The sequence below is a fragment of the Durio zibethinus genome, chromosome 8 (assembly GCF_047325235.1).
Source record: "Durio zibethinus cultivar Kanyao isolate XHJ-2024 chromosome 8, ASM4732523v1, whole genome shotgun sequence".
NCBI lineage: Eukaryota > Viridiplantae > Streptophyta > Magnoliopsida > Malvales > Malvaceae > Durio > Durio zibethinus.
Genome location: NC_143169.1, coordinates 25,668,892 through 25,682,883, shown reverse-complemented (window position 1 = coordinate 25,682,883; position 13,992 = coordinate 25,668,892). Strand labels below are relative to the sequence as shown.

Sequence of the window (13,992 nt, the reverse complement as noted above, 5' to 3'; positions counted from 1 at the left end):
ACTTAGGTGTATATGTTGAAATACAAAAGTCAGGTACTGTAGTATTTTCAAAAATTTTATGCCATGGTTGAAAGGATGACAGGGTTACCCTTGAAGTGTATTTGAACTGATAATGGTGGAGAATACACATCTAAAGGCTTTGAAGAGTATTGCTCAAAGCATGGGATCAGGCATGAGAAGACAGAACCTGAAACACCGCAGCATAATGGTATAGCTGAAAGAATGAATCGCACCATTGTGGAAAAAGTCAGATGTATGTTGAGGATGGCAAAATTACCAAAGCCATTCTAGGGTGAAGCAGACAACACAGCTTGTTATTTACTTAACAGGTCACCATCAGTTCCTTTGGGCTTTGACATTCCAGAAAGAGTGTGAACAGAATAAGATACTTCCAAGGGAAAAACTTGAGCTTTGCAGTAACTTGGCCGGAATGAGTTTCCTGGCCAAGGTAAGTTCCAAATGAAACTGCTATGGTGATGAATCTCCTCCTAATAGGGCTGGAGGGGGAGATTGTTAGGAAAATGGGGTCCAGTCCCATGTAAGTGGTTTTGGACCAAGTAAAGGTCATGGGCTTTGATCTTTTATTTTACACAGAGCCCTAGCTACTTAATAAAAAAGAGGTGGGGTTGTTTTAAGTGTGTGTCAAAAATCAAGCAGAGAAAGAAGAAAAGTCAGGAAAAGCAGAGAGAGAAAAAAGAGAAGGGAGAGTTGGTTGAACGGAAGTCGATCTGTGATTCGATTGAGTTAGAACATTGTCATGAGGTTTATGATTCAGAGTTCTACATTCTGAACGGTGAAGATCGGGTTTGAAGCTCTCTAGGAATAAATCCATGGTGTATTTGTTGAGTCACTTATTTGATGAAATTTCTCCAATTGTTTCTCTAGTTGTTGATTAGTTCTAGTTTTAGCTAGAGAAAACTTTGTATAACTATTATTTGATAGTGAAGATTTTTCTGGTGACCCGTAGTTTTTTCCTTCTATACTAAAAGGTTTTTCACGTAAATCTTGGTATATTTTATTTTTTCTACGTATTTAATTATTGATTGTTGTCTATTACTTCTGTATTATTATGATTATTACTTCAGACACAACAATTTCAACATCTCTTCTCTTTTAGAGTTTTTTCAAGTTTTCTTAATTTTTCTTCTCCAAGAGATAACTATGGATAAAAATTGTGGATAAAAATTTTTTTGTCCTCTTCTCCTTTAATTAGTATGACTATCTAAAGTCATAACTAAAGGCAAATAAAAAGCATGAAGGTTCATTGAATCCAATTTCACTTTTCTATATGCCTGTTGATAATTTTTTGCAGGCGTGGAAAAATTAAAGGGGAAGGACAGCAGTGAATTTCATTGATCCAACCTTGATTGATGGTCCCAGGAATGAAATGATGAGATGCATCCACATTGGATTACTATGCGTTTAAGAAAACGTAGCTGACAGATCAACCATGGCTACAATTATTCCGATGCTTAATAACTTATCAATCTCCCTTCCGGTGCCATCACAACCAACTTTTCTTATGCTCACCAATATTGAATCTGGCATGTCATCCTCGTTGGGCTATGATTCCATGGTGTCCAAAAGTGAAACACTCTCATTGTCCAAGAACGAAGCTTCGATTATTGATCTATGTCTTCGATAGAATTTGAGAATTAAATGTTAAAATTACAGACATTTCGATTTAAATTTACTCTACCGTCTCATGCCTTTATAAGAATTCTACATTAAGCGTTTTTTTTTTCCCTTTATGGAACTTATGCTAATAAAATACTGAGTGTAAAAATTGTGGATGCATATATAATTCTTTTGATTAGAAATGAAAAAATTAAAAGATTTTTTTATGAATTCGAAATTTAATTTATGTAATTATGTTAAGATATGATATCAAATAAAATTCAATTTAAAATTTAATACTTATAATAATTTTATTCGTTACATTCTTTTTTGAAAAAAAAAAACTCCTATGATTATGTTTGAAAAACAATTACTCCCTCTATCTCTTTTTTTTTCATAATTTTTTTTAATGTTTCAAAATTATATTTTTCTTAATATTTAATTTTTTTTTTATATTTTAAGAACGAAGAGAGGATAAGTTTTTAATGTCTTAAATTTTTGTTGTAGATTTGTCTTACGAATCATCTTTCGATTTAGTCTTCCTAGTCAACATCTGTTCACCTGCTTTTTAGTCTGCTCAACAATTAATTTACGCCGTCAAGCTGTCAATTTTTCCTTGACCAAAATAAAAAATGTTTATATCCGTTTGCCCTTAACCAAAGCATTGAAATATAAAACATTAAAATATGAAAAAGGTTCCTTGTTTTCCTAGATCTTTTACAAAGACGTGCATGTATATACAACTTAAAACTTTGAATAGTTCAACCATTTAAAATATTTATTATCAAGTTTGCTATTTGAATAATAAATTTTTTAATTATTTAATCATTTCGAATAAGTATTTATTATTAAATAAAATTAAAATTTTTAATGATAATCTTTACTAAAATATTGATTAAAGTTCGACAAATAATTTACTAACAAAAATTATCAATGAAACTTGAAATAATTAACCAATAAAAAAAATACAATTTTTTATTACTTTATACACGATAGTTTTTAAATATGTTTTAGTAAATCTGTAATTTTATCTTTGTTTAATTTATATAACTATTTATTTAAAAATTAAACTATCACTTATGCATTATTCAGATTAAAGCACGCATCACATAATTACATAATTAAACGTAACTTATGCGACAAATCAGTAATGAATAATTTAAAATCTGACGTAATTTCAATTAAACTAATGTGAAACTCATTCAATTTTTTTTTTTTTTTGGAACTTGAGAAATATTACTATTCAAACATGCAATGAATTATTTTATGTATTACTTAATTTAAAGTTCTTTTTTTTATTGTTTACTTTGTTTTAGAAGTTATTTTGAAAAGCCAGTTAAGAATCGGTTGACAAAATTTTTAAGCAATATAATTTAAAAGAATTATTTTACCCCAATTTGTCAGTTAGTTGATGAGCCGTGCATTCTTTTCTATCATTAATTAATAATCAGGTGGAGAGTCATGAACAGTCGTTGGTGAATGGCTGGCGTAGGCCAAGGGACCACACGTATATAGTTGGTAAATAAATTAGTTTCCTAGGCCAAAAATTATAGACACTGGGAATGGGATCTTCAACATTTCTTCCGTTTTTTTATTCAGTTCTTCTATCCCTTGCTACTCTTACCCTTTCGGAGGATGTTTATTTTGAGCATAGCTGTAATGAAACCAGAGGCAACTACACTGCAAACAGCACTTACCAGGCCAACCTCAATAGCATCGTTTCTCAGTTCTCCTCCCTTACAGAATTCAATTACGGGTTCTTCAATCTGTCTGCTGGTGTAAGCCCTGACAACGTTAACGTAATCGCCCTTTGCAGGGGTGACTTAAACCAAAGCCAATGCAACAGTTGCCTCAACTACACCGCAACCGAGCTCGAGCAATTTTGTCCCTCCAACAAGGAGGCGACCGCGTGGTCTGAACTTTGTTTGGTGCGGTACGCCAACAGAGACATGTACGGAATGCTGGAGAACGATCCTCGCACTTGTGCATACAACCCAGCGAATGCATCGAACCCTGATCAGTTCAATCAGGCATTAAGTGAACTATTGAATAACCTGAGCAGCGAAGCTGCAGCGGGGGGTCCTCTTCGCAAATATGCGGCAGGTAAAGCTACAGCTGGTAACTTGCAAACGGTATACGCAACGGTGCAGTGTACTCCTGATTTGGAAGAGATAAATTGCACTACTTGTCTAAATTTCGCGATGAGCGAGCTTCAAAAGTGTTGCTATGGAAGGATAGGATGCAGGGTTCTCAGACCAAACTGTGTCTTGAGGTTTGAATCTAACCCATTTTATAATCAGATTGCCGTTCCTCTACCGCCTTCTTCTTCTCCGACTTCAACAGGAGGTAAAGGATCTTGCCTTTCCGCTAAAAGATATCGTTCTCTTTCCTTTTAATGCTAAGAATAATCAGATCTTGACTATATAAGGATTCTCTTAGCATAAGACATGTAATTTACAATTTACAAATGGCATATATCTTGGCTTTTCCGTTTTTGGGTACAAAACGAATTTTTGATTATTCCCTTGAATCCCTGCAAATTGGCTTTTTTATTTATTCATTTTCTTGCTTTAAGTTGCATGCTACTGATCCATAGACAAAACCACAAAGTTTTTGTTATAAGAAAGGAAACAGCCATTCCCTCAACAATTTTGTTGTTTTCTTCAATTTTTTATTGGGTTAAGATTTATTAAACCACTACTCATTTGCTGGTCTTCTAGGAATTGTTCTATTTCCTTTTAAGTGCTTTGCTCTGCTTGTCCTGTTTTTACATGATCTATTCAAAATCCTTTTTATTACTATAATTTTCTACAATACATGCAATTTAATTAGCTGATTTATATTAGCTTTATTAAAAAAAAAACTACTAAAATTTACTTTTCCTTTGCTATTAAGTTTTCAATTAAAAAAAAAACAAAGTTTTTGAATCATCATTATTGTAATTTTTCATCGCGGAGACAAAGAACGGTCAAACTTCAAAGTTGCAAAGAGATAGCCGCTCTTGAATAAATGAGTAGAAGTCTTCTGTGTAGTGCTTGCCAGATTCCAAGGGATCTTGCTTATTTATTTATTTATTTCTGTTTGTGGCATTAATTGCGGGGATTGTCTTATTCTAACATTGTGTTTTGCAGGAAAGGGGAACAACACAACAAGAACAGTAATCATTGTTATTGCTTCAGTTGTTGGCGTTCTGATACTAATCATCATCTCCATATGCATTTTTATGAGACGTAGAAAGACACCAAAACAATTTGAAAGTAAGTAAATTGACTCCTGACATTAAATTTGGCTTGATTCACTAAAATATAATGACAGAAAGACATTCGACGAAATTTTCTACCGCTAAAAACAAACAGCACACTACTGCTATGGTCATAGAGCAGATGGTGAAGAAACTGTACAATAAACATATTGCTTTTTGCAGCTAAGGATGAGATTATTGGGGCTGAGTCCTTGCAAATCGACTTTGATTCTGTTCTGGCTGCAACTAATAACTTTTCAGATGCCAATAAGCTTGGCCAAGGAGGATTTGGAGCTGTTTACAAGGTAAAGATCAGCACTGCTATCAGAAAAGAATGTAGTATATTTTATCTCAACGAGAATCATATTTCTAAATCCATCAGAAGTCACTTATGGTACATTCTACTATATTTCCAGGGTCAGCTTCCAAATGGAGAAGAGATTGCTGTGAAAAGACTGTCTATGGAATCTCAACAAGGAGACATAGAATTTAAAAACGAAGTCCTATTATTGGCCAAGCTTCAACACCGCAATTTGGTTAGGTTCGTTGGTTTCTGCTTGGAAGGACACGAAAAGATTCTCATTTATGAGTTTGTGCCAAACAAAAGCCTTGATCATTTCATTTTTGGTAAAGTTTCTGTTTCATTTTCATTTCTGATTGTATTTATATCAGTTTCCTTTTCCTAGCAAAAAACAAATTGGGTTTCATGTTTTCAAAGGCTATAGTACTTTGTATATTTTGTCTTTTAGCTGCCTAGCCAGCAATAGAGACATGTTAAGACTGATAATACCTGAGCAAAACCTATATTAATCCTAGAATTTGTTCCTATGCAATACGATTGATCTAAAAATTTTGTGATGATATAGATCAGATCAAGCGAGCAGAACTAGATTGGGAAACACGCTACAAAATCATCGAAGGCATTGCTCGTGGACTCCTTTACCTTCATGAAGATTCTAGACTTCGGATAATTCATCGGGATCTCAAACCAAGTAATATTTTGTTAGATGCAGATATGATTCCTAAAATTTCCGATTTTGGGATGGCAAGGCTGTTTGGACAGGACGAAACGCAAGGCAGTACTATGAGAATTGTGGGAACCTAGTAAGAGCTTGGAATTGTTGATGTTGTTTTTTTTCTTTTATTCATGCATTAATCTAGTAGTATTTTATCCAGCAGAAACAGCATGAAAATCCAAAATAGAATAAAAAACTCACGAGTTTTCCATGATGCAGTGGATATATGGCTCCAGAATATGCTATTCAGGGGCATTTCTCAGTAAAATCAGATGTCTTCAGCTTTGGTGTATTACTTTTAGAAATTATCAGTGGTCAGAAAAATAATAGCTTCCACCATGGGGAGAATAGTGAGTTCATGCTGAACTTTGTAAGTATATGATTTCTAAAGACTAGAGTCATGTTTATTTCCTCATGCAAATAAAATTGTAAATGTTAAGAGTCATATTTGAATGTTTTAAGTGGACATTGATGATTTCTTGTCAGGCGTGGAAAAATTGGAGAGAAGGGACAGCATTGAATCTGATTGATCCCACATTGAGTGATGGTTCAAGAAATGAGATAATGAGATGCATGCACATCGCACTGCTATGCGTTCAAGAAAACGTAGCTAGGAGACCAACCATGGCTTCAGTTGTATTCATGCTGAATAGCTTCTCGACCACCCTCCCAGTGCCATCACAACCAGCGTTTTGTATGCAGAGTAACATTGAAACTGACATGTCATCTTCATTGGCCACTAATTCATGGGCGTCAGAGTCCAAAAACTCCAACATCGAGTTACTTCCGGCATCCCTCAACGAGGCTTCAATTACTGAGCTATCTCCTAGATAGTGTTTGGGATTTGTATACAATAAGTTTATTATCTTGAATTTCATTTCAATATATATTTTATTCCAGTTAAAGGCTTTGCTGTATATCTCACCACCAAGAGGTGGGGGTGAAAGTTTGTGTGGAAATCTCACATCCTATACTAATATATAATCCACCTCTGTGATCAACGGTTTTCAACTTTTAGGATATCTAACTTCAGAGATGGGGCAAACAAATTGACCCAAATTTACTAGCTCAAGATACTCTTTCAGTCTTTCATTCTTTTCAGCCTACAAAATAGAACTCTACTGAGCACAATCAAGAAGAATTAAATAACCAAGAGCCACCTAATTCTCCTGGAAATTGAAGCAATAGCGATGCATCAAATACAAATTTTAACATGCATCACTTGTCCATGCATACCGGCACATAAAACGTAGAATAAATGAACATTAAAATCCAGGCTTACCTTTAGTTCATTAATCTTCTCTTGCAGACTCTCATTATACTCTCAGTTTGTCCGAAAATTAAATATGCCGCAAAAAAATCACCAGAAGGTTGTCAGAAAATTAAAAAAAACAAAAAACAGTAATTTAATACATGGGTTATCTGACAAAGAACAAAATTGAAATGTATAGAAGACAAATCTTACCTTAATCATTCAATTGTAGGCTTAATATACCAAATTCCAACATCTCTTATACTCCTGTGGGTTTCTTCAAGTTTTCCTAATTTTTTTTCTATCAGAGATGAAAACTGTGGTAAAATTTTTTTTCCTCTTGTCCTTTAATTTCTAAAGCATGGCTATCTAAAGTCATATCTAAAGCCAAATAAAATCATGAAGGTTCATGGAATCCAATTTCACTTTTCTATATGCTCATTGACAATTTTTTGCTGGTTTGGAAAAATTGAAGGGAAGGGATAGCAGTGAATCTCATTGATCCAACCTTGATAGATGGTTCCAGGAATAAAATGATGAGATGCATCCACATTGGATTACTCTGCGTTCAAGAAAACGTAGCTGACAGACCAACCATGGCTGCAATTATTCTGATGCTTAATAGCTTATCAATCTCCCTCCCGATGCCATCAGAACCAGCGTTTTTTATGCACACCAACATTGAATCGGACATGTCATCCTCGTTGGGCTATGATTTCATGGTGTCCAAAAGTGAAACACGCCCATTGTCCAAGAACGAAGCTTCGATTACTGATCTATATCCTCGATAGGATTTGAGAATTGAATGTTAAAATTACAAATATTTTGACTAAGTTTATTCTTCCGACGTATGCCTTCATAACAAATTTACATTTAGTGTTTCTTTTTCCTTTTTTTAACTTATACTAATAAGAAACTAAGTGTAAAAATTGTGTTTGCATATTTAATTCCTTTTATTAGGAAAAAAAAAGAAAATTAAAAGATCCTTTTATGAATTTAAATTTAAATTTAATTAATTCATGCAATTATTTTAAAAAATGACATTTAAATTCAAATTTCAATATTTATAATTTTTATTTTTATTCATTGCATTCTTTTAAAGAAAACAAAATCTCCTTTGGTTTGTTTGAAAACAATTAAAAATTTTTAATGTCTTGAATTTTTGTTATAGATTTGGTCTTATGGATCATATATTTTTGAATAAAGATCTATTTGAATGGACGATGAAATTAAAACCAATAATAGTGATAAAATTTATTATTATAATAGTGAGATTGATTATTATAATAAATAAATTAAAATTAGTGATATAATATATGTTTAAATATAAACATAATGCTGATAATATAATAAAGAGTAGTGAGAAAAAATGATTATTAAAGATAGTAGATTAAAGTTTTTATATAATAAAAAATTTAAATTTTTTAATATTTTTGAAGTTAATAAGTAATTGAAATTTATTAAAATAATTTATTCAATTTATTATTTATTTATTTATTCAATTTCTGGTTTTTTATTAATTAATTTATCCTATAATTATAAACAATTCTTTATTATTTTTAATTAAAGAATTTATTTAAAAAATACAAAATAAAAATGAAAAAATCTGACATCATAATCGTGGATGTAATTGGAATAGAGGCGGCGGTTGAAGATTCAAAACCTTCACTGAACCTTTTAGCCCCAGCGGGAAATTAAGACAGCAGCACAGTGAAAACAGTTTCATCACATCATAATCAACTGATCCAAATGAAATTCTAGCGTGATTGATAGTGCCAACCATGTCAAACCACGGTCAACTGAGGAGCCAAATGGACGGTTAAGTTTTGCCGATCAACGGTCAAGAATCAATTTGAACGGCTTTTTTGTTCGAGTTGTCACTTGTCAACCTTATCTGTTTGTCCTTAACTAAAGCATTGAAATATGAAAATAAAATTTGAGAAAGACGTAGCAACTTAGAACTTTGAATGTATAGCTCACATTATGAATAATTTAAAATATTTATATATCTAGTTTTTTATTTGAATAATTTTTTAAAATACTCAAAAAAATTATTTTATTAGCTATTTGAATAATAAACTTTATAATTATTCAATCATTTCAATTAAATATTTATTATTAAATGAAATTAAAATTTGAATGACAATCATTACTAAAATATTGATTAAAGTTCGCTAAATAATTTACTAACAAAAATTATCAATGAAACTTGAAATAATGAATCAATAAAAAATATAAGTTATTGTTTTCCTTATTACTCTATACATAAAATAGTTTTTTAAATTTTTTTAGCAAATTTGCAATTTTCTCTTTTTAATTGATTTAAATTTTTATGTAAAAATGATAATATAAAAAATAAATTATCACTCTTGCATTATACAGATTAAAGCACATCTCACATAATTAAATAATTAAAACTAACTTATGCCACAAATTAATTATAAGATATTTAAAAGCTTACATAATTTCAATTAAACTAATCTAAAACTCATTCAATTTTTTTCAAAATTGAGATATATTACTATTTGACCATTCAATTATAAATTATTTTTTGGATGAACAGAAAGATTTATTTTGGTGAGATTAAAGATAGCAGTGAAAGTAATATTGATTATTAAAGTGATTGGATTAAAATTAATTACAAAGATATATATTTGAATTAAATATAATGATAACGATGAGATAAATTATAATGAGAATGAAAATAATTCTTAAAAATATTAGATTAAAATTTATATGTAATAAAAAATTTAAATTATTAAATATTTATAAAATAAATAAATTATTAAATTATTTTTATGTTAAATAATAGTTTTATTAGTAAATATAAATAATTAATAAATTTATCTTTTAAAAAATTATTTTTAAAATTTTTAAATAAAAAAATTAAAAATGAAGAAAGTTGAAAAAAAAAAAAAAAAAAAAAAAACAAATGAAGGTCATTTCAGTGAACCTACCCTTGAAATTAAGAATCTTTCACGAGACTAATAAAGTTTTACTGAAGATGTATCATAGTAAGAGGTGCAGCACTGTTGTCACCCGAACGCGATTTCGTCCTTTAACAGTGCCTCACCATAACTCCGTTTAAATCCAAATCAAGCCGTAGGCGGTGGGACCAAACTTATACCATAAAAGGCGGTATTAGTTTCCCTAGGCCAAAATTTGTGACGGGCGAGGACTGGACGCCGGGGATGGGATCTTCAACATTTCTTCTGTTTTCTTATGCAGTTCTTCTATCCCTTACTACTCTTAACCTTTCGGATGATGATGTTTATTTTGAGCATAACTGTAGTGAAATCAGAGGCAACTACACCGCAAACAGTACTTACCAGGCCAACCTCAATAGCATTATCTCTCAGTTCTCCTCTCTAACTGAAATCAATTATGGGTTCTTCAATCTGTCAGCTGGTGTAAGCCCTGACAAAGTTAACGTTATCGCACTTTGCAGGGGTGACTTAGACCAAGACCAATGCAACAATTGCCTCAACTACACCGCAACCAAGCTCGAGCGATTTTGTCCCTCCAACAAGGAGGCGACCGCGTGGTCTGAACTTTGTTTGGTGCGGTACGCCAACAGAGACATTTACGGAAAGCTGGAGAACGATCCTCGTGAATGCAAAAACAACCCAAAGAATGCATCGAACCCTGATCAGTTCAATCAGGCATTAAGTGAACTATTGAATGCCCTGAACAGCAAAGCTGCTGCTGGGGGTCCTCTTCGCAAGTATGCAGCTGGTAATGCTACAGCTGGCAACCTGCAAACGATATTCGCTACGGCGCAGTGTACTCCTGATTTGGACGAGGGAAATTGCACTACTTGTCTAACTTACGCTATGGGAGTGCTTCGAAGCTGTTGCTATGGATGGAAGGGATGCAGGGTTCTCAGACCAAACTGTGTCTTGAGGTTTGAATCTAACCTATTTTATAGTCAGATTGCAGTTCCTCTACCGTCACCGTCACCGCCACCGCCACCATCTCCAACAGCTTCTTCTTCTCCGACGTTAAAAGGAGGTAAAGGATCTGGCCTTTCTGCTAAAAGATATCGTTCTCTTTCCTTGAAAATTAATGCTCAGAATAATAAGATCTTGACTATATAAGGATACTCTTAGCATGAGAAATGTAATTTAAAATTTGCAAATGGTATATATCTTGGCTTTTCCGTTTTGGGTACAAAATGGATTTTTCATTGTTTCCTTGAATCCCCTGCAAATGGCCTTTATATTTATTCATTTTCTCGCTTTAAGTTGCATGCTATTGAATCGTTGATCCATTGGTAAAACCACAAAATGCTATTGACCGTTCTTTGTCTCGACGATGTAGAATTATAATAATGATAATTCAAAAACATTTTTTTTTAATTGAAAACTTAATAGCAAAGGAAAATAAAAATTAAGTAGTTTTTATTTAAAAAGGCAATATAAATCAGCTAATTACATATGCATGTGTAGTAGAAAATTATACTAATAAAAAAGATTTTGAATAGATCAAGTGAAAATAGAGCAAGCAGAGCAAGCACTTAAAAGGGAATAGAACAATTCCTATAAGACCAGCAAGCACTGGTTTAATATGTGCCTACCAGATTCCAAGGGATCTTGCTTATTTATTTATTTCTGTTTCTGGCATTAATTGTGGGGATTGTCTTCTAATTCTAATATTGTGTTTTGCAGGAAACGGGAACAACACAACAAGAACAGTAATAATTGTTATTGCTTCAGTTGTTGGCATTCTGATACTAATTATCATCTCCATATGCATTTTTATGAGACGCAGAAAGACACCAAAAAAATTTGAAAGTAAGTAAATTGACTCCATTAATATGACATTAAATTAGGCTTGATTCACTAAAATATAATGACAGAAAGACATTCAACGAAATTTTCACCTGCTAAAAACAAACAGCGCTCTACTGCTGTGGTCATAGACCAGATGGTGAAGAAACTGTACAATAAACATATTGCGTTTTGCAGCTAAGGATGAGATTACTGGGGCTGAGTCCTTGCAAATCGACTTTGATTCTGTTCTGGCTGCAACTAATAACTTTTCAGATGCCAATAAGCTTGGACAAGGAGGATTTGGAGCTGTTTACAAGGTAAAGATCAGCGCTGCTATCAGAAAAGAACGTAGTATATTTTATGTCAACGAGAATCATGTTGTAACCTGCATTTCTCAATCCATCATCAGTCACTTATGGTACAGTCTACCATATTTTCAGGGTCAGCTTCCAAATGGACAAGAGGTTGCTGTGAAAAGACTGTCTAGGGAATCTCAACAAGGAGACTTAGAATTTAAGAACGAAGTCCTATTATTGGCCAAGCTTCAACACCGTAATTTAGTTAGGTTCCTTGGTTTCTCCTTGGAAGAACATGAAAAGATTCTCATCTATGAGTTTGTGCCAAACAGAAGCCTTGATCATTTCATTTTTGGTAAAGTTTCAGTTTCAGTTTCAATTTCATTTCTGATTGTATTTATATCAGTTTCCTTTTCTTAGCAAAAAACAAATTGGGTTTCATGTTTTCAAAGACTATAGTACTTTGTATATTTTATGTCTTTTACCTGCATAGCCATCAAGAAGGACATATGATAATACCTGAGGAAAACCTATATCAATCATAGAATTTGTTCGTATGCAATACAATTAATCTAAAAATTTTGTGATAATATAGATCGGATCAAGCGAGCACAATTAGATTGGGAAACACGCTACAAAATCATTGGAGGCATTGCTCGTGGACTCCTTTATCTTCATGAAGATTCTAGGCTTCGGATAATTCATCGCGATCTCAAAGCAAGTAATATTTTGTTAGATGCAGATATGACTCCTAAAATTTCCGATTTTGGGATGGCAAGACTGTTTGGACAGGATGAAACGCAAGGCAGTACTATAAGAATTGTGGGAACCTAGTAAGAGCTTGGAATTGTGTTTTTCTTTTTATACATTCATTAATCTAGTAGTATTTTATGCAGTAGAAAAGCATGAAAATCCAAAATAGAATAAAAAATTCACGAATTTTTTCATGATGCAGTGGATATATGGCTCCAGAATATGCTATTCATGGACATTTCTCAGTAAAATCAGATGTCTTCAGCTTTGGTGTATTGCTTTTAGAAATTATCAGTGGTCAGAAAAATAATTGCTTCCGCCACGGGGAGAATAATGAGTACATACTGAACTTTGTGAGTATGTGATTTCTAAACACTAGGGTCATGTTTGTTTCCTCATGCAAATAAATTGTAAATGTTACATGTTTCAATGTTTTAAGTGGACACTGCTGATTTCTTGTCAGGCGTGGAAAAATTGGAGAGAAGGGACAGCATTGAATGTGATTGATCCCACACTGAGTGATGGTTCAAGAAATGAGACAATGAGATGCATCCACATCGCACTGCTATGCGTTCAAGAAAACGTAGCTAGGAGACCAACCATGGCTTCTGTTGTTTTCATGCTGAATAGCTTCTCGACCACCCTCCCAGTGCCTTCACAACCAGCGTTTTGTACGCAAAGCAACATTGAAACTGACATGTCATCTTCATTGGCCACTAATTCATGGGCGTCAGAGTCCAACAACTCCAATATGGAGTTACGCCCGTCATCCCTCAACGAGGTTTCAGTTACTGAGCTATCTCCTAGATAGTGTTTGGAAGATGTATACAATAAGTTTATTATCCCGAATTTCATTTGTATTTCTTATATTCCAGTTAAAGACTTTGCTGTATATCTCACCACGAAGAAGGGGGTGAAAGTTTGGGTAGAAATCCCACATCCAATAATATTATGTAATCCACCTCTGTGATCAACGGTTTCCAGCTTTTAGCGTATCTAACTTCAGAGATCGTGCAACGTAATTGACCAAAATTTATTTGTACAA

At 32.9% G+C, this 13,992-nt stretch overlaps 2 protein-coding genes and 1 pseudogene across 4 annotated transcripts; all 3 read left to right on the top strand.

Annotated features, from left to right (window-relative positions):
- Positions 1 to 3,154: 3,154 nt before the first annotated feature.
- Positions 3,155 to 6,779, top strand: LOC111278236 (cysteine-rich receptor-like protein kinase 8). Of its 2 annotated transcripts, none has more exons than XM_089764985.1 (7): positions 3,155 to 3,963; positions 4,749 to 4,874; positions 5,042 to 5,163; positions 5,275 to 5,485; positions 5,725 to 5,962; positions 6,094 to 6,244; positions 6,361 to 6,779. In XM_089764985.1, the coding sequence occupies exons 1-7, from the start codon at positions 3,180 to 3,182 to the stop codon at positions 6,706 to 6,708; spliced, it is 1,980 nt and encodes a 659-aa protein (XP_089621111.1). In that variant the 5' UTR covers positions 3,155 to 3,179; the 3' UTR covers positions 6,709 to 6,779. The 2 variants fall into 2 exon arrangements, with proteins under 2 accessions (XP_089621111.1, XP_089621112.1); XM_089764986.1 differs by having other exon boundaries at positions 3,170 to 3,963; positions 5,730 to 5,962.
- A 508-nt stretch (positions 6,780 to 7,287) lies between these two features.
- LOC111278494 (cysteine-rich receptor-like protein kinase 26 pseudogene) lies at positions 7,288 to 7,917 on the top strand (annotated as a pseudogene).
- A 2,099-nt stretch (positions 7,918 to 10,016) lies between these two features.
- Positions 10,017 to 13,991, top strand: LOC111278235 (cysteine-rich receptor-like protein kinase 26). Of its 2 annotated transcripts, none has more exons than XM_089764981.1 (7): positions 10,017 to 11,137; positions 11,794 to 11,919; positions 12,094 to 12,215; positions 12,339 to 12,549; positions 12,790 to 13,027; positions 13,150 to 13,304; positions 13,411 to 13,599. In XM_089764981.1, exons 1-7 carry the CDS (start codon positions 10,318 to 10,320, stop codon positions 13,452 to 13,454), a joined length of 1,716 nt encoding a protein of 571 aa, XP_089621107.1. In that variant the 5' UTR covers positions 10,017 to 10,317; the 3' UTR covers positions 13,455 to 13,599. The 2 variants fall into 2 exon arrangements, with proteins under 2 accessions (XP_089621107.1, XP_022720552.2); XM_022864817.2 differs by having other exon boundaries at positions 10,024 to 11,137; positions 13,150 to 13,300; positions 13,411 to 13,991.
- The last annotated feature ends 1 nt before the right edge of the window (position 13,992 follows it).